The 20528-nt window shown below is 44.0% G+C and overlaps 1 protein-coding gene across 9 annotated transcripts in view; it reads left to right on the forward strand.

Annotated features, from left to right (window-relative positions):
• DST (dystonin) overlaps positions 1 to 20528 on the forward strand; it is a 302875-nt gene that overhangs the window by 24399 nt on the left and 257948 nt on the right. For 5 of the 9 annotated variants that reach the window (XM_040599286.1, XM_040599277.1, XM_040599279.1 and 2 more), the window contains exon 4: positions 9548 to 9755. In XM_040599286.1, the coding sequence (XP_040455220.1) occupies positions 9548 to 9755 (208 nt within the window). Of the gene's footprint in view, positions 1 to 9547; positions 9756 to 10967; positions 11264 to 20528 lie in introns of those variants that run through there. The other 4 variants (XM_040599283.1, XM_040599285.1, XM_040599284.1 and 1 more) reach the window with 3 other exon arrangements.

Raw genomic sequence — 20528 nt, forward strand, 5'->3', positions numbered from 1 at the left:
TGCAGCCTTAAGAAAAGTATTTTAACAAGAACTTCGTGTTTGATTTCCTACTCTTGTTAAAAAAAGTAAACATAAAACCAAAGCTCCATTGTGTGGCTTATCAGCAGGTTTTGACACTTGTAACTACAACACAAAAAATTTGCTATTTGATTTCAGGGAGAGAGTGATGATATTTGTGTTCCTTCATACAAATTGGTAACACAGGGGAACAGGTATTTATTTCTAGAGGAAGTCTCAGATATAGCTGGAGCTGGGGTGAAATTTCCATTTCCTACTAAGCTCCTTAGGGGATGTGCCGCCTTGTGCTCATTCTTCCCAAGCACGGCTCTTTTTGCCCTGTCTCCTCCAGCCTGCTGCTGACCTGCCTCTGCCCCACCGCTGGCTCCTTCCTCACTGCCCAGTCCTCACTCCTCTGCTGACCTCAGCCCTTCTCCTCTCACTTTGTCAGCCCTTGTATCACTCTCCATGTCACACCCCTTGCACAGCCCTTCCCAGGCTCACCTGGTCCGTCATCTCATTGCTCTGAAGCACTTGTGCAACCGGTATCTTTGATTTCTGGGTCTCCCTGTGGCCGCTGGCTGCATATTCCATGCATACCTTCTTCCTTGACTCTTGTCTGTGTTCTTGGAGAGCTTCTCCTCTCACACAGTTCCTACCCTCCTTGTTCATCAGAGCACCTTGTTGAAAGCCTTTTGCTGAGGCAAGACCGGTTTCATGCCAGCATGTCAGATCCTTAGCTCTGCCCTGATTCGCTCTTTCCAGCACTGATGGTTACTGGTCCCAGCTGTTACCTTGCAGGTCCGTTTCTCCTCTAGTCCTCATCCATGGAGTCTGCTGTTCCCTTGAAGGCTCTTCAGCTGCAGCTCCCAGACTCTGCCAGTGTCTGTGTTTGTCCCCCAGGCTGTCAGTCCCAGTGGGTTTCTCCAGCCCTTTCCTCCAGCGCGCCGGTTCCTGTGTTTGTCCTCTGCATTCAGACTGCATGGCTTCTTCCTCTTGCTGGCCAAGCACAGCCGAGCGAGTCACGGAGAGCATAAAAGAAAAACAGACTCCTGCCTGTCCAGTCTGGTGCCTGCCCTCCCCTGCTCTCCCTGCCTCTTGCCTGCACTGCCATCAGCCTGCAACCACTGCAGGTAACTATTAGACTGAAAGATTAGTTTTGCCTCCGTATCTCCAAGCTGGAAGGATCCTGCTCAGCTCCTCGGCGGGGATGGTAGGTGTCCTGACATCGGAGGTAAGAGCTGCGAGGGTGGAATTTGCTTGGTCAGTCTGTGGTGGTGGGGTATTGGTCTGGCAGCTCTAAGACCCCTGAGAGTCTTGAGAGGCTTTGTTTAGTGGGTGCCAATCTGAAGAAATTTAGTTGATACACTGAAGACATTTTAGTTGACAAATTCTAACATGGCCTTGTTTAAAAAAAAAAAAAAGAAAAAAAAGAATTCTGATAAAAATCATATTGGTAGTCACCTGGACCCTAGGAATAGTTAAATCGAACTATTTAACTTTGCAAAGAAGAACTACCGGCAGATGAGGAGAGATTAAAAGAAGTTGACTCGCTCAGCAAAACCAGAAAAGGCTGAGAGGGGGTACAATGCAGGCTATGCACGCATCAGGAAAGCAAAAAAGGTATTTAAGGAAATGAACACTATTGTTGCAATAAACAAAAGACCAGAAATAAGTTTCAGGTGGCAAGCAGAGGAAGATTACTTGAAATCATGAAAGCAGGAGGCTCTGGAGCAGTTTTCTTGTCAGAGCAGTGAGATCAAACCCAAACTTTAAAAGCTTTACTTCATACTCCCTGATGCCAGGGATAGCAGATGATATTTATATCTCAAAGACTTATCACTCTGGCAAATGTAGACAGATTTTTAACAAAGATGGCAAAAAGCCTATGTCTAGCTTAAAGGATATTCATATTTGAAGCATCTATCCCAAAGTCTAGCATCTTCTCAAAAAAGATCACTGGGATATTTTTTTAGTGTTGACAAATAACTACTGGATATTTTCATCATCTTGTTCTCGGGCTTCTTGGTCAGACATGGACTAAAAATTTTAAGAAAATTCAACCTTGGGCAGGGAATATTTTCAAAGAAATGTAAGGTGATGTAATGAAATGTAAAATGGATTTTGTAAGAGAAAACAAGCTGATAATTATTAACAGTATTATTAGTGTTGTGTAATTGTAAGAATCTGTATTTTCAAAGAGTTAAATGTTGATTGATCACTGATCAAGTCTTAGAACTTTGTTTTAAAACGTGGGATTAAAACAGTTTGAAATAAACAAATGAGTATTTAATTTTATAAGGAGGCAAACTTACCAGTCAGGAACGTTAACAGTTGTCACTAAAAGCTATTTTATTTATATATTATATATATAAAGAATATCAATACCAGTGTTTTAGATTTTCATTATGTCAATGAAAAAAATTCTTCTAAGTCCTCCTTTTATTTTTTTCTTGAAAACAAGACTGATGTGCCCATCAGAGATTCAAAAGCTACTTAGAATTTTAATTTGCTCTTTGATGTCCAGAGTGTTTTCATACTCAGATACATCTTTTATGGCAGGAGTAATTTGGTTTGCTATTAAAACCTATATATAATATAACATAATCTCCAATGAGAAGCTTAGAAGGCTGAGGAAAGGATTTGAAGTTAGATGATTTCTTATTCCAGACTCTTCCTCTGTTATAGTTGGCCTTGTAGGCATAGTAAGCAGACAAGACTCTGTGTGTCTCCCTCAAACCTTAGTTGTTCTGCTGTGTTATTCTCTTTTGTGTCTGGCAGACTAGGGGGATCTGAAAGGATGCAAGATAGCTGCAATTAAAAATTAATTAAAAAAATATTTGTAGGTAATGGGAATTTTTTTTGCAACAGTTATATACAGCAGTCATCTAAGGCATACACATTTCTTTTACAGAAATAATTAATGAGTTTGAGACCATGAAATTCTGGCATTTTAGGTATTAATATCTATGAAGCATTAATTTTGAAACAAGATAATGATAATTATAATGGAAGCAGCAGCACATATCTTGCTGATGGTTTTAGTATAAAACTCAACCAAAATACCTATTTCTCATACTGTGGCTTCCCAGACACTAAAAGTTAAAAATACTATCTTCCCATCTGCAAAACCTTCAGTACCTTTCTGTTGGCTTCTATAATGTAGGTAAGCGATTTCAAGAGTAAGTCCTACAATTCATGTTGAAAAAGTAAACAGAGGAACTAGGTGAGGAGTAAAGGAATGGATTAAATATGAAACATATCAGGGTTGTCATGTTGATATTATTAATTAAAAAAAACCAAACACAACACTTTTTTTGTTAGCACAGTTTCACAAAGCAGCTTTTCAAGAGACCTGATGGCTGTGCCATAACATGGCTAGTTTAAGCTGAATGTTGTTTGGCCCCCCTTACATACAGGTCTTGGTTATGCCATGCTTTTCAATGTATTCATTTGAAAATGAAAAAAACAACAAGCAGGTTTTCCTTGCACAGCAACATACTTTAAATGCCTTATTTCTCTCTTATGATAAGGTTGTTGAGATTAGTGGAGATTATTTTCACAGTGTCTGATCCCTTAGCTCATCTCACAGTTAATGGAGAGTTTCAAATGTGGAGCATCTCTCAACTTTCTGCTCCTGAAAGAGATCAGTGATAAATTAAGTATACGAAACAGAAACTCTACTTGTTGTAGCATAATATTCACTAATTTCTTTTCCTAGCTATTAGAAGATGGTATCACTTCAGACCAATAACTGCTTGAAATTTGATACATCTCTGTGGAATTGGTACACGAGGTGCTTTGTGGTTTCTGTTGCCTCCATTGCACACGTTTCACCCAGGGACTACTTCAATGTTTTACCCAGTTGTTACTTAAAGCAGAGTGTATAAGCAGTCCTCGGCGCAGGGATCAGAACCAGCACTTCCTTCTCCCCAGAAAGCCTTGTGTGCTGTGACGCAGAGTGCTACGCTCCCTCTTCCTCTTTCTCATTCCATAGCAAGAAATCTTGAACTTTTTTTTTTTTTCTTTCATCTGTACCAATCCCACAACTAGGCTAGCTACTGGGAAATGAGGGTTTGAACCTAGGTTTCAAGCTTAAGACAATAAGGAAAAGGCAAACAGCTGCTTTGCTGCTTCTGTAGTTCGAAAGAATCTAGTGTGCTCTGCTGTAATGAAAGGATGACTGAAGACCAATTTCAGGAGAAGGTTTGGGGGTGTCTTGTGTCCCTGATGCTGCATCATCCTGGGTGACCAGGTTTTTCTGACTACTTAGTTCCTACCAAAACCTCAGTTTTGCATCTTGTCAGTTTTAGATGTGTAATTAGATGGTTATCCAGTAAACATAGTTTGATGTTACAAAACTGTATTACAATGTCCAAGTACATACGTGCACCTAGCCCTTGATCCATTTGAATTTCATGTGCTCAAATAACCTATTTCTTTCATGAAAGTTGCCTCTGTAAGGTTATTTTCCAAGTGTGGGAATGGTAGAGATTGACCTACTAGCATTCAGAGAAGATCCCATCTCCTTTTGAAAGCCTGTGAAAGCATCAGAATTTCCTTGTATAAATACAATCAGAGGCTCAAAATGCATGTGATACTTAATTTGTGTGTCTGTTTTGAATTTTTATCATTTCTGACAACATGCAGTCCCCAGGGACTTGTATAGCCTGATTATATACGTTGGATGGTTTGTATTCCTCATTGCATTATCATCTAATCAGGTTAAAGTAGTAAAGATTTACTAATGGGAACACTCAGTTGCCCTAGATTTTATCTTAAATTTATTAAGGTATTGTATTTTAAAAGTTGATCCACTTTAATATCATTCAATCTGGGATGTTAAAGTACAAAAATAGCCTGTTACATTCAACTGATATTCTAAATTAGGAAGAATTTTGTTGAAACACACTTGGTAAAACCATGATTCAAACCCTTCACTTCTGTTCAGACTTATCCATTGCCCACAATGAATATAATGAAAGAAAAGAAAATGTATTCCATGAATTCTGAGATAGTTTAGTGTAAGTGAAATAGAATTTTCAGTTTAGTTATGAGTTATTTATATTTCAGTCACTGTTGACCTGTACTTCCCAACAGCTTCCAAAAACCAACACGAAAGGACCACTGCAGGGGAAAATCTCAAAGATAAGATGTGGAAGCACAAGACATTTCATTAGAATTCAGCTGGCCAGTGCAATCTCCGATGTGTCATAAAGTTGGGGAATTTTTGCAATATGATGATAATTCGGTATCAGCCTCTCAGCAGCTTTTGCCAGCTGGATTGCTTGACTGAGTTTAAAACCTGACCTCTGCTAATGCTTCTGCCTTGAGAAATGACAGTGCAAAACCCACTGGCGTTCTTGAGGGTATCGGATCCTGTTTAGGGGTGGGTTATCTGATATATGGTGTTGTGTGTTACCTTACACCATTTTCCAGCTATTCCATCTTCCACCTAGTATCCACCTGATCTTCTGCAGCGCCTCACCTACGACAAACAGTCCTTTCCCTCCTCAAAGGAAGTCATGCCTTGGTACTTGGCCAAATCCCTCTTACAAGAAGTATACTACATACTTCTTTGAAATCATCCCCATTACTGGAAACCAGCTCACTTTTATAGCACAGTAGCAAGCCTGACTCTCAGGCGGCTGCTGCTATCACCTGATTATAGAGAAAACCATAGACGCTGGCAGAAATGAGTTTTGCTCTCCTAAATGCTTGTTCTGGGCATGCTTTGTCACCCGAGAGGCAGTGGTGAGGGCTGCGTGTGCAGTTTGCACCCCCCTGTGGTACTATCAGTGAAACAATGCATTAAGTTTAATCCTGTACTTCGAATGCTGGCAAAACTCCGCTTAGATTTGTTACGTATGACCAACAGGCTTCAGTGCACAAGCTATTACATGCATAACTGCTGTGCAAATACAACAGTTCCCGCTGATCAAGAATAGAGGTTACAGATTAGTCTTTAGGCTAACGAGCAGAAGGAATGCACAACTGGAGGTATAGAATAAGCAGCTATAGTATCGAGGCTGTGACCTTATGGGCCTAAGAACAGTCAAGCCCTGCCCCTCGCTAAGTCCCAGAGTAGGCTAAGTAAGGATGTGTCTGATCAGTATTTTAGTGGACATGAAAGACACTTGAGTCATGTAACTCAAAAAAATGTTGTGTATAATTAACAGTCACATTTTTCACTTGCAGACAGCAATGTGCTTTATTGAAAAGTAACAGAAGTGCCTTACATGTTGATTTTAACATAACTGATTTTTTTGCATATGCTGTCCTAATTGGCCAGGAACCTTTTCAGGATGTAGAGATTAACCTGTACAGATGTTCTCCATTATTTTGTATTTTTAAAACCAGTCAATATGTTGCTGTAATCATGGAATTACTTTGGAATTTGGAATAATTATTAAATTATTTGGAATTTAAAGCTACAGCATGGAAAATGTGTTTGCTAGAAACAAACAGGCCAGCGGGGTGAGTAGTAAGCATGTTGTGAACAGTGGTTGGACAGGGGCAGAATGATTCTTCTTATCAAAACTATTAATTTACCCAAGCAAAGCAGTTGTTCAGTTAAGTTTACATTTGGAATAGCAAAATTTAGGCTCTTAAAAATACTTATGTGCTCAATAGCTCTGTGTACACATTACTCAGAAGTATCTCCACGCTGAATAAAAAGTAGACTGTAATTAAGTTAGAAGTTGTCATTTCTTAGATGTGAGTTTGCTAGATTTTGCTATTATGAAAAATTCCTTTCTGACCTTCCTACCTTGTTCTGAAAAGGAGATTAACATAATTCCTGAAGAGCTAGTAAGCCAAAATCGGTTTTGTTCATTCATTTTGTTAATGCATGCATTAAGTAAGGTCGGACAACTTAAAAGAGGATAGCTAGTTGTAATACGCATGGATGCCAAAGATTGCTCTACTGTTGCCTGTTTGGTTTGATTTCTTAAAAATATGTAGAGGTCTTCTCACCTAGCTTATCTTCTAGTACTGTAGCACAGCTGACCAGAATGACAGTCTCCTTTTCCCTAAAACTGACATCTCAATAGAGAGTATGGAGAATATGTTCAGTGGTGTATATGGAATCATCGCTCAACAGTGCTTTTGGTTTCTAAGGGTAGGAGGAACTACAGAAGGAGTTGTTACTAAAAAAAATAAGAATGGGTTATTAAGGCCTCTTTTGAGAAAAGGAAATCCTACTGGACAAAAACTGTAGCATACCGCCAAAGATAAAAATTTGAGAGTTGAGAGATCTTTCTTCAAAACTTCAATAACAACTGCTATTGTACTTTGTCCTTGCATGTTCCAAGCTGCTACATAAAGACTACCTATGGCTATAGCACCCTCACAACACCATGACTGTGCTCTTTCTAATTCTTACATTACAAAGTAGAAATGAAGGTGAAGAAAATGAAAGGCAAAATCTGTCTCCATGGGTCTGTGTGATCCAAAGACATTGAGGGCTGCTGAGCAGCCAATAGAAGATAAAGGCCCGAAGCAGCATCTTCAGAGCTGGGATTAAAGGAACACTTTCTCTTTTTATGGCAAAATCTGGCGCTAAGGACAGGCCACAAGAAGCTTAATCCCTGACTAAGCACATCAGGGCCTCTCTTAGCCCCATCTGGTACAACAGAGTACCCTCCATACCCTGCAGCAAGCTGTGTGCTTACCGCTCCCATGAGGAAGACACCTGTATGTGACCATCCTGCTTTATAAGATCCTACAGAAAGTTTTAGCTTATTATATAAACCGGCAGCAAAACATTCCTGGCACTAGAACTAATTATGAAGGCAATCAGAGCTGGGATCAGACATCTCATGTTTCTGTTTTTCCGCACTTACCCTTGCTCTCTCCACATCAAAATACAGCGAAGAATTCAGTTAACGGGTTTTATGTATTCATTCCCTCCCTCTCTCCTCTTTTGAACTTCACCACAAAGTACTGTAGAAGCACAAAAGATGATTGGGATAGAAGTGAAGGAGGTCAGGAGAAGCAACCACTAGTAAGAGGTCTCCTCCTACTTAGCGAATTATTTAACTATTCATTATTGGCAATTTTATGCACAGCAAAGAGTGCATTACACTTTTACTTTGGGTTATGCAGGTTTTTAGTTTTAAAATGGGTAAAATACCCTCCAATGTAATAATGATTTGCTGTCCACCCCATAAGAACTGATGATAAAAAGGTTCATATAGCAATAATAAATTTTATCAGATCTGTCACAGTGTAAATTTATTTTGTAGGTAAAGGTACATTTTAAGTCCCTCAAAAAAGGAAAAAAAACCACCAAAACCCCAATGCCAAAAACCAAAGGGCTACAGGACAAGCCTAAAATAATAGATGTCAAAAAATCTGGAATCTTAGATGGGCTGAATGAGGGCTGTCTCTTCATAACAAAGCAGACTATACCTCTCCAAGCTGAGAATAGCATACCCCTAAAAATTAACATCGTACCTGGACCAGCATTAGGTTACGCTTTTGGAAGACTCACAGCAGCTCCCATGTGAAATCACAAATCAAATCCATCATTTTTTGGTCAGGTGCCCTGGAAAAAGCGCAAGTCTCTCCAATCAGAAAATGCAGAGGAAAAGAAATAGCATCTTGCCCCGCATCATGTCCTGATAACCCGTGTATCCTAAACTCTCAGCATGGTGTTGAAATGCTATGGTTCAGACATCTCCATTTCCCACCTCACCCTAAACAGGGAAGCTAGACATGGCAGCAGCCCTATCGCTGCACTGCATCAGCGCTTATTTACGTTTCTGTAGGCGCTCTTTTTTGGGGGTAGCTGGGAAGCGTGAATGTGGATACAGTCTGTAAGCCGCGATCAGCCGTTTGTTGACCGAAGCCGTCTTGGCAAAGCGTGACCGAAAGCCGCCTGTCGTGCTCTGCTACCCAGAGGGGCTGCTCGGAGAAATCCTATTCCCTCCCTCTCCCCTTCCCTCCCTCCCCCCGCTCCCCCGCCGCTCCCAGCCGCTCCGGGCAGCTCCCGGGCAGGGGGCAGGAGCGGGGCGCGGCGGCCCCGGGGCGTAACGACGGGGCTGGGGCTGCCCGCGGGCCGGGGTCCTGCCCACAAACGGATCTACGCGAACGGTTTCACCCGCAGCTCGGTGACGGCGAATCTTTCCCTTGTCCTGGCGGGGGAGCCAAACGCTATCGATTGTAGCCCGGAAGGTTTTTTTTTTTTCGGTTGTTGTTGCTGCCGCCGCTGGGTTTATTGTTGGGGCAGTGGGAGGCTCATTCGCGAGCTGGCTGCCCAGCCGCAGGCCACCGCTCCCCCCGCACCCCTCCCCGTGCATTCCCGCTAGAGACCGGCTGGTTTTTGGACCATCACCCTCGGCGCTCCGCACAGGCACCCCTCTTCCCCACCCCCCCACCCCCCCAATTCACGGCAATGGTGAGCAGCGTCCCCATCCCCATCCCCACCCCCCCTTTTCCCGAGAGATGCTTTTCCACGCCACGCGGGGCGGGTACGCGCCGGTGCCACCGGCGGCCCCGCGTCCCGAGCCGCTCCCCACGCACCCTCCCTGTCTGTCTTCCCGTGCAGAGCTCCGGGAACGCGTCCTACCGATGCTCCATGTCGTCCTCCGCCGATTTCTCCGACGAGGAGGACTTCAGCCAGAGATCGGGGACTGTGTCGCCGGCGCCGGGGGACACGCTGCCCTGGAACCTGCCCAAACACGAGCGGTCCAAGCGGAAGATCCAGGGCGGCTCCGTGCTGGACCCCGCCGAGAGGGCCGTGCTGCGCATCGCCGGTAAGGCGCGGCCGGGGGCTGGTGGGAGGGGGCGGGTGAGGGCCACAGGGACCCCCATCCCTTGTCGTTCTGAACGCGGCCCCTCCGGGTGGTGACTAAGCTCTTTGGCTGCGTTTTCCGGCTGGGTGAATTGATGCGTTTGGGGAGCGAGCCGAAATACGCGCAGGTGCGCCCATTAAACTTTCATGCGAAAACGCACCAGCGGCGCGGGGGCCGCGGCGCCGTTGGCCGGCTCAGCGGGCGCCGCTGGTGCGGCCGGGGCAGCACCCGCCGGCCGGGCCGCCACCGATGCGGCTCCGCGCGGAGCAGCGCGCCGGTCTTTGTCCGTGCGGGGCCGGGGCCGCGCTCGGGGGGGCCGGGGACCGGGACCGGGACGGAGCCGCCCGGGGTGGGCGCCGCTGCGCGGCCCGGCCACAAATGATGCCGGGAACAGGGCGGAGGTCGGCTTCTCCCCGGCGAAGGCTGGAAACCTCCCAGGAGGATGCGGCGATCCCCGGTGCTCCCCGGGGACACCGCTGTTTTCCGCATCCCCTTTTGTGCGTGCTTCCGCGGGTCCCCTCCGGGGACACCGTTTCCCAGGGTAACGCATCTTAACGGTGCTATCGGGGGCAGCGCAGGACGCGGTGGCAGAGGGTGCTCTGCGGGCCGGGCTCTCGCCAGCCGCGGAACGCAGCCGCAGGGGGGGGTTGCGGAGCCGGCCCGGCCCGGCCGCCCGCAGGTCTCGCCGCCGCCCCCCGCAGGCAGGGTGCGCGGGGCGGGGGCCCGGCCGGCAGGGACCGCTGCGGGGCGGGCCCGGCGGCGGGGGTCGGGGCCGGGAGGTGGGGGCGGCCCGCGAGGCGCAGGCGCGGTGAGGACGCGGCCGGGGGCGGGCGAGCGGCGGTGGCACCTGCGGCGGGGCCGGGGCTGCTGCCGGGCCCGCCCCGCCGCCCGGGGTGCCCCGTCCGTGCCGCTGGCCAGCGCCGGGGGCTGCCCGCCGTGCCCCCAAGGGGTGCCCACCCTGCAGTGGCTCCTCAGCGCCGGCGCCGCCCGTGCCGCGGGCGTCGCGTTCCCGCCCCGGCGACCGCCGCCCTCCTCGTCCCGGGGGGAGGCCGGGGCTGAAGCGCGAGGGGGCGGGCGGGGGGCGGCCCAGGCCGCGGGCCGCGGAGGCAGAGCTCGCCGGCCCCCGCGGGCGGTGCCTGGGCGATGGGGCTGAAGCCGGGGGGTTGCGGCGGGGAGGCGGCGGCCGCCGCGGGGCTGGGGCCGCCCCCCTCCGCGCTCCGAGGGGCGGCTACCGAAACCCGAGCGGCCGGCGGGGGGCGTTTCCTCGGCCGGGCTGACAGCGCCCTCCCCCCGCCCGCCGGTTTTTTTCTCGTGCCGTCCCCGCGGCTGCCGGCCGCCCGGAGCCGCGCAGGGAAGCGGGCAGGGCCGGCCCCCGGCCATGGCTGGCTACCTCTCCCCCGGCGCCTACTTCTACGCCGAGGAGCAGGAGTACCTGCAAGCCTACGAGGATGTCTTGGAGCGATACAAAGGTAGGGCGGCCCTCCCCGCCGCGGGGCCGTCTCTCGCCCGCCGGGCGTGGCGGCTGCGGAGCCGGGGGGCGCTGGCGCGGCGGGGGGCGGCCAGGTGCGCCGGCCCCGCCGGCGGCGGGAGGGGGATCGGTGGCCCCGGGCCCCTGCGTGGTGCCCGGGGGTGGTGGGGGTGGGGGGCGTCGGCGGCTCCTGCGATAATTAAAAATAACGCCCGTTCCTCGGCGGTGCGTGAGCCGCGCTCGTGCGTGTGGGAGTCTCCTTCGCGGCGAGCCGCGTCTCGATGCGCCTTCGCTTTTAAAGCTTCGGTTTATTTGCACCTGTCTGTTATTTTGTCTTTTCTTCGTGTTCGGGCAAAGAATACTCGCAGTTCGTGTAGCACCTGAGTTTTTTCATCCAATAGAGGAGAAATAAGGAAAAAGGCGTTTGTCATAGCAGAGCCGCGTACAGCTCAATTTGCCTTGCTAGAAGAAATGTAAATTACATTGCGTTCTTGGATCCGTCTCGATGGAGGAGATGCTTGGGGAGGCATGATTGACTGTTGTTTTCCAGTACGTTTCCTGATATTAAACCTGAAAATGCTTATCGAAAGTGTCACTGGTCTGATTTTAATTCAAGTGCGAAAGGGATGGAGTTAACTGTTCAGGTTGAATCTTCATCCCAGAAATAGTTTTCACCGTGTGTCACATCGTATGCTGACATTGGCAGTGCCGATTCCCTTTGTAATGGGGGGGGGGGGGGAGGTTAGATTTCATATCTGTCATTTTTCAGCTGTACGTTTCCAGTTGGTTCTAAAGCTCTTGGTTAGATGGTTTCCCCTGACGGGAATGGGAGTGGCACAGTTTAAGACAGCTTGATTTGAAGATGCCGATAGGTGATTTTGTTTAATCCGGGTTGTTAGTGGTAATATTTTGAAAAGTAAATCCTCCACAGATGGTTATTGAGACGTGAAAACTTGACAGGTCCGGTCTACTTTATACCTGTGTCACTTGCGGTTTCATGTGTCATTAGCAGTATTGACTAATGACTCCTTTGTGTCTGTTGTCCATTGTGTCACTGCAGCTATGGAGCATGTGCTCTATTTCTGTACTGAAATGCATTAGTGCATTTTAGTTGAGAAATAATTACGGTTTGTCATAGACAATCTTCAGCAGCACATCTTTATTCCATTCTCGCTTTTTAAGTCATCAATTTCTTTATATATGTAGCTGAAGTGATTTTTGCAAAATTATAAAGCAAGTAGACCGTTTCCTTAGTAAATAAAGAAAACACTGAGAAAACTTGTTTTTCTGTTCTGGGTCTAATCCAAAGCACTCTTGTTCTGTTTTAGATTACCTTTGATTTGCAGCTAGAGTCAGGTTTAATAAGGTTCGTTCCCATACCCGTTTCTCTACATGCTTAAAAACCTGGGAAGGATGTTAGACCTAATTTCCCCCTATTTAAGTGAGAGATTTAGCAGGAAAAGGACTGAAAGATTGTTTTCTTAAGTGTTGGGGGACAAAGAGGTTTTAATTAAAATAAATACCTAAAACTATTTCACATCTCTCTTAGAAAAAAAGCACATTCTGGAGATATTTGAGTATATTGTATTGCTAGGGTAACATCAGGTCCATTCACATGCTATTTTCAGTGACAGCCAAATCCTGAAATTATTCAGAAGGATCCAGTTTCTGTTGTCTTAGTTTTTAGTGTCATATTCAATATATTGGTATGCTGTGTTTTGCTACTCGAGGCATACTTTATTCGGCTATTGGGAGCAAAGGTAAAGATTTGGACTTGTTTTAATTAAGGCATGTTGGAAACCTGGAAAACACATTATTTTTTAAAATGTGTTTGCAAGCCGGTCATGATTTCCCATCCGAGTCCCAGTTGTATGACTTCACTACAGCAATTGTTGTTCTGATGACTTGCTATGGGAGCTGATCTAATCAGAAAAGAATTGCTACAATATAGGCTTTGAAGAGGGAGTGCCATTTCTCTGAATTTTTCAGTTTTGTAAACACTGCCTTTAGCAATTTTTTTAATCAGATGCAAACTGTGCTAACTTCATATTTTTAATCCGTAATTTTAATGCTAATAGTTCTTTTTTTCTTCTTGTTTTTTATAGTCGGCAGAGTGCTCTTCGTATTCATCTAGGGCATTATCAGGGTGCCAAATTAACTATGCCCCAGCTGTTGAGTGCTGTAACTAGCAGAGTCAGCTGTACAAAATTCATTGCCTGTCTTGGAAGGCTTGGGATCATATGATGCCACATCGTTAAGACGTTCAGTCAGTTTGATTTACGAAGAGAAAAGCAGTCCTTTTTAAATGTAGAAAAGTGAAATTTTACTTTTTGTCTGTTTCCACAGGCAAAGTAGGCTGTGGATCTTGAAGACCATGCAATACCAAGTACCTTGTTGCTGTAACAGCTGAAACTGGGATATTTGTATGTCTCCAAATTCTGTCTGCTGACCATGTCTCTGGCTGTGACAGTAAATAATTAGGCAACTGTTTGCTAAATCTGAGATAGCACAGAAGAGCTGTTTGCTGTGGGAGAAGAGACTGTTGTTTTCTGATTCCTTGTCAGCTCAGTTGCTGGCTGTCATTTTCTTTTCTTTCCCTTGATTCATATACCGATTTATTGGCAGTATTTCTAAAGCATTTTGATGGAGGAGAAAAAAGTCATGTTATCTCAGATTATTTCGAAATCATGTTGAATCAAGCTACTTATTCAGGGGAGGGGAAAAAAAAAGCTTCTTTGTTAGTAGCACCTCTAAGAATTCAAAGGCAAAGCCATTATTGTGATAGTGGCAATAAAATGTCTAGTATATTTATCTGAAACGTTTGACATATTTCACATCGTGCTTGTGGCTGAATAGGAAGATGAGAAATTGTACAAATATTTACTAATGTAACAGTTCAACTTTATCTCAGAAAATATACTTGAGTTCTCTGGGAGACTGTAAAGAACTTGCAAAGTGGCAAGACTCCTTTTTTAAGGTATCTCACCATTGCCTGGGAACAAAAATTAACAAAATTATTGTTAGCTGCAGCCTTCTTGATAAATAAGAAAATGCCCAATAGTATTTCATACATGTTTAACTTTTAAAATATTAAATGCCATCTCTGTCAGATGACGTGGGTACGCATTGTTCCATACTGACATTATTTGAGTGTTAAATATTTGAAGATCACTATTTTAAGCTTTAACTGCGGTGCATTCATTAGATTTACTCCGGTATAAATCCAAAGAACAGACCAAGAATCAAGACTTATATATGTGATCCCTCTGAAATTTTATAGTTCATTCCAGGTAAAACTTTTTTATATTTTTCAGTTCAGGTAGTAAACATTTATTTAAATATCAATTGTCTTTTCCTGCAGGATTTCGAACAGTTAGGTAATAAAGTTGCCTCCCTTTGACATCATTATTGAAATGGACACATCTGTGAATGACTGCATGATTGCTGTCTCTGAAAAAGAGCTAATTCTTAGAGTTAAGTATTGAATAAGTCACAGTTACTCAAGAATGTTCTTAGTCATGTAAGCTACAAAAGTTTAAAATACGTAGGGTATCTGGCCCATGCAGACCTTTTAATGCTGTAGATTTTGGCTCTATAGGAAATAGATCTATTCGAAATTTCAGCTTGATGTGACTGCGCAGAAAAAGCTATAGCCTTACGGTTCAGGGGCTTGACTAAATTGATGTTAGTGATAGGAAAGATACCACATAAATGTTCTCTTTGGGTTGGATGCCTGATAACTGCTTCCTTAGGATCCACTGAGCTTGCTGCATAGCCTCTGCCTCTGTAGGAAGAAGGGGCAAGTCTGGGAATGGGGATAGCAAAATTCAGGTCGGGTTGTGCTGGCATTTCTCTCTTTAAAAAGATCTGTAATACTACATGTTCAGCTGAAGCACAGCAAACAGTTCTGTTTCTGTATTCTGAGAACAAAGATGTATTTTGTTGCCTGTGTAGGGTTCAGAGGTACTATAATTTGTTCCAATGATTGATTGAGGGTAGCAAGCTGGTCTGATATTGATTGGGTAAGTTTTTTGGAAAAAATATTGAAAAAAAATAGAATTCTGTCATTCAGCTTTGTTGAGCAGACTTCAGGAAGGGACTGTTTGCTCAGAAAGGTTTTTGTACCTGAAAACAAAGCTGCTGCTGCTATTTAGGAGTTTGGAGACTCCTAAATGTGTCTGGTATCAGATTTAGTCCAGGGATATTCTTTTTTCAGAGATGGCTTCATAGAGCAAAGGCAGGAGGGGCTGTGGTAGATGCTCCTGGTTCTTGAATCTGTGAATTTCCTTATTTTTTGCTCTGAACTTGTGGGGCCTGAAATCAGAGGCTGCAGAAGTCTTGCTCTTCTGGGCTGTTGGCTGTGGACTAATCAGATTTCCTTCTTCAGGGCTTCCGATTTTGGACTTGGAAAGAAATCCTTGAGTCAGTAAATGATTAGATGCTTTTAACTTATTTTCCTTCTCTTTTGGCATAACAAAAAGTTGTGGCATATAGGTGTTAGTTTTGCAGGGTGTTTAAGGAATTCCTGCCATGGAGGGTTTTCTTCTGCTTCTTTTCAGGTGCTGGTAGTATTTAGCCTTGGAATTGATCATGTTTTTGTTCAAATGAGACAGGGTTTTTTGCTGACTAGTGGAGGGTGTACGTGGATTATCCAGCTGCACGTCACCTAATCCTTTCTTTGCCACCGTGCAAGTCTCCAGCATGACAGCACTGTTATTTCCACTGTTCTTAGCACATTTCTTGCAGCAGGTTAGCCTCTTGGGAATGAAGGATTTTAGCCAACAGAAAGTGCCTTCAATTAGGGATGGAAACATAATGGCATTTCCATTGTGTGAAGTCCGACAAAATTAATGGACTCCTTTTGCAATGTAAAAATGGAAAACCTGCAGTTTTACTGTTTCAACATTCTTCCTCCTTTAAGCAGAAAGTTCTCACTTTTGTATTGCTTGGAGATGGGATTTTTTTTTTTTTTGAGTGCATTTCATCCTAAATATAAACCAGATCTTGCTGATGTGACTTGTGTGAGCACTTCACTTGAGTAAAGTTGAAGAGGTCTTAATTTCATTGGAATAAAATTAATGAGAATCTGAATGTTAGCCGGTTCAGCAAGGTTTTGTCTGTGTAAAGGCCTCAAGATTTGGGCAGCAGTTTCTGAACCTGAGTTTGAGGGTATACACGCACTGTGGTTGCATCTCCATGGCTTTAAGAGATACCTGTTCAGATGACTGAGGCGGACAGAATTTGGCCATCAATTCAGACATCTTTGGTATGTGAATTGGGGCAGAAATCAAAGGTCTGTTTCATTGCTTTTCTGGTACTTCCCAGTTCCCATTGAGTCAGCAACATCTTTTAAATAGAGTTTACAGGAATATTCCATAATTCCTTTTTTACGGCCAAAATCAGGAGGTGGCAAAATATGGGGTGGGTAGAGAAAAATGAACTTCGGTCATCATTGTGTTAAAAGGTTTGTTTTGGCTCAGTTTATGGTTTTGGTTGAGGTGTTTCTAATTGTTTGCTGTGCTCTAGTTTTCTAATCCTGGTGATATTTCCCTCAAAAACCAGATTATGTGTTCTTTTTTCCCTCTGCGCTGCTTAAAACATGCTTGATTTGAAGAATTTATTCCACCATTTTGCTAGAACTTCAACATGTACTTGGAATGAAGTGCTCTGAAAAATAAAAATGGGCTTATTCACATGCTTTAAGTTAAGTGCAAGTAGTTTATAAGTTCAAGCTTAAAAGAATAAAGTTTTGTAAATGTCAAATATGAATGCAGCTTATTGCTGCATGCCTGAAATGTTTCCTGTAAAACATCATTAAAGCCATTTAATTTAACAAAGCCTTGATTTTCTGTGGTGGGTGAAAATATTCATGTATTGAATGCTTCCAGTCAACGCAGCTTTCAAACAGGTGAAACAATGCTTACAAAGACACTTCAGTCCGTGGGTCAGATCCTGAAGGGCATGTTAATAGCCAGATCTTACAAGTTGATCTGTGTAGGCGGACTCTGGTGCTTTTGTGAGAATACACTGGCTTCAGAAACCTACCCACCCAAGCCCCTTCCCAAGATCGGGGGCCCAAGTGATAGCTCAGCCTTTAATTAGACATACTCCTGCTGAAATCAGTGATCCTGTAAGGTATTCCAGTTTGGCCTTAGCTGCATTAAAAGCAAATCAGTGTGTTTCTGGATTTAATTTTATTATACCTGGTGAATGCGTTCTTTTGTTGTTGAGTGTTACCTGTCAACTTTGGATTTTGTACATTTTAAACAAGTTGACAATAGCTACAAATAAATCTGTGAAAGAGCAAAGATTCTAGGCAACTATATTGAGGGTTAAATTCTGCACATTGTAATTACACAATTAGTGTGACTATTTCTGTAAGGCAAGGAGGATTAGGCCTCTGATGGGCTTTTCAGTAGCATAGGCCAAAATCTGCTCTTGATTATAGCCACATGGCCCTTCTGAACTTGGGTTTGCTTTTAAATGTGTTTTCATTGTTCAGTTTCATAGCTAATATGTGAAATTACAGGATTTAATAATGTGTTCTGCAATGCATATAAATACAGATCAGCAATTAAGTGGGTTTCATACCCTAATTGTGCCGGAAAACTAATTTAGTTTCGCCTGAGATTCAGGTATCCAGCTATCTGACAGCTATGACACTTTGCACCACTTGGATCTAAAATTAGTAGAGCTCTTCTATACCGGGATTAGAGAGATGTGTATGTGTTTCAGTTCACAAAATGGGTAAAAGTCTGACTCTCTGTACATCTGTCAGAGGCACGTTTCAGGCAGTTTGCAGACAAGAAGTGAACAGAGAAGTCCCCAAGTGTCTTTTGCTGAAATGGGTATCCTGTCACCCTGCTTGCAGGCTTTTGTTCTGCCTGATCAGGTTATGGTCTGGGTGTTCCTCATGTGACAAGGTCTCTTCGGCAGGGTAGAAGCAGCATTAGAAAATGCCTGTGGTCATTTGGACAGATATTTTTCATTAATAACAATAATAATAAAGCATCCTGAGCAGTTCTAGCAAAAGAGCTTTTTAGAGAGAGCGGAATGGCACTTGTGCTGCTGTGGTTTTTATTAAAACAAAACTTCTGTTAATTTTGGTAGGAGTCAGGAACTTAGCTATTGACGTTTATAAATATTTAATGTTTTAATTTACTTTGCCTTGAGATAAATTTTTAATTTAGAGATAAAGGGTTTACATCACGTCCTAGAAATTAGGAAATAACTCGAGCATTTGTCTAGAGAAGCCACTGCTGTGCAGCCGTACATAACTTCTGGGAATAAGGTATTGTTGCTAAGATAGTTCTGGTTTCAGAGCAGGATATTTTCAAAAGCACACATAGCAATGTGATTGTTAGCCCCACTGACTTTTAGTAGAAATTAGATGCTTCACTGCTATTTGTGCCTTGGCAATTCTCTCCCCGTGACTATACGTTGTTCAGATCATAACCTGCTGCTGGAAACCAGATTGTAATACCATGTATTACGGCTTAGTTCTGCATTTTAAACTTGGTTTTTATATACAAAATCTTCTCTGGAGGAACAGTCATAATTTTTAGACAGAAGGTTAATTTCAGATTTTAAAAGGACGTATATTTCAAACATACTGAAACTTACTGTGTATTGTGAAGCAAACATTTTTCTCAGGCTTTATGACTCCTACCTTCTTCGTTGCTGAGATGTTGTGGGTTTAGGTAGGTTTTTGTTTTTCTTCTTTGCAGATAATTTTTGTTGGCATCCAGTTTACACTAGAGTTAAAGCAGCATTTGGCTCAGTGTCTCTTTAAAGGATAGAGGAACAGATGCAGATGAGCTACAGGAAGAAAGCCAAGGTTGATTAGGTCCCTTGATGAAATTACTTTATAATTTTACCATGCTCAACAGGATACTTTTGCATTGTCATGTTTCAATATTTTAAAATTGAGGCCTTGTTAGTAAAGTCCATACACTCCTTGTAAGGACAGATCTAGCCTGCCTCTGAGAATATCAACCCAAATTTTAATCTGCTTGTCGCTGTTGCAAGTTGTATTAAATGAAATCAAATCAATTAATATAAGCATTATATATTTCCACTTAAATGGTACATTTTGTTTTCTCGTGGTGCCTAGATTTTTGTAGCCACCTCAGTGACCAACGCTGTGTGCGGTCTGTTGGAGATTTAGATGTATGACTACAATGTTGATGGATCTTTATACAGTTTGTGCCGAATGGTGGATTTTCCCCCTGTTTCTCCAACCAATACTCTTTGAGTCCACCCACCTCAGGTCTTCTGTCATTTGCCTTCTTCAGGGCATACCTCTTCATTGAAGGGTGTGTGCCGTCCTCGGTTTTCCTAGTAATAAATACCTCAAGTTGAGGGGGAAGCTTTTTTTTTTTTTTTTTTTTTTTTTTTTTAAAAGATACTTTGTTCCTAGCATCTGAAAGATCCAGCATGACTCCAGTTACTCAGCCCTTGGTTTCCCTTCCTTCCTGCATCATTTTTAAGTTGAATTTTAGCTGTAGGTTAGATTCCTTGTGCTGCCTGCACTTACAAAGTGCAGGCAGAAGACCAGGTTGCTTTGAGCGGCTTCTTGTGGGGCACACGTGCACACCCCCTCTACCAACTCTGCAGAGGAGTGGGTCATGCTTCTTCCTCCCTTCTCACTTGTGGTGGAAAAAGAGGAGACCTCGATTCCAGTCTCCTCCTGCCTGCCGCTGGGGTAGAGCACTGGCTCGAGTCCTAGAAAGCAGCAGACGTTTCACTTCTTGAACTGTAGTTGAAGCTGTAGAGAAATCTTTGTGCTTTTCCTTACCATAATAAATGTAAAAAATGTATGTGTGTGGCATGAGATTTTTCAGGTTGTGTGCTGCCGACTCCTGCTGTGAGCTAGAGTTCTTAGAATCAGCTTAAAGCCCAACTGGGACTTGAGTCTCACGTCATGTACTGAGTGCTGGTGTCCTACTGTGAGAGTGTTTCAAGCGTAGAGTTTAATCCCTCTCAGTGAAAGTGCTGAGAGAGAAGACCCAGGGGACAGACACCAACATGGTCAGTCCTTTTGAAAGGATTGTATTTCTTTTGCTCTTGGTTTCAGTACTCTGACTTGTACCTGGGAGTGTGAGCATTGCTGTTCGGGCTGAGAAGAGTCAGTCTAGTTTGGTGCTTGGACCTCATGCTGCCAATGAAAGCAAACGCTCTCTCCCTGCTGTGTAATTAATTATGCAAGCTAATTATCCCCAAAGCTAATTAATTATGCAACTCTAACCTATAGATTTGAATATAAA

Source organism: Falco naumanni, chromosome 6, assembly GCF_017639655.2.
Source record: "Falco naumanni isolate bFalNau1 chromosome 6, bFalNau1.pat, whole genome shotgun sequence".
NCBI lineage: Eukaryota > Metazoa > Chordata > Aves > Falconiformes > Falconidae > Falco > Falco naumanni.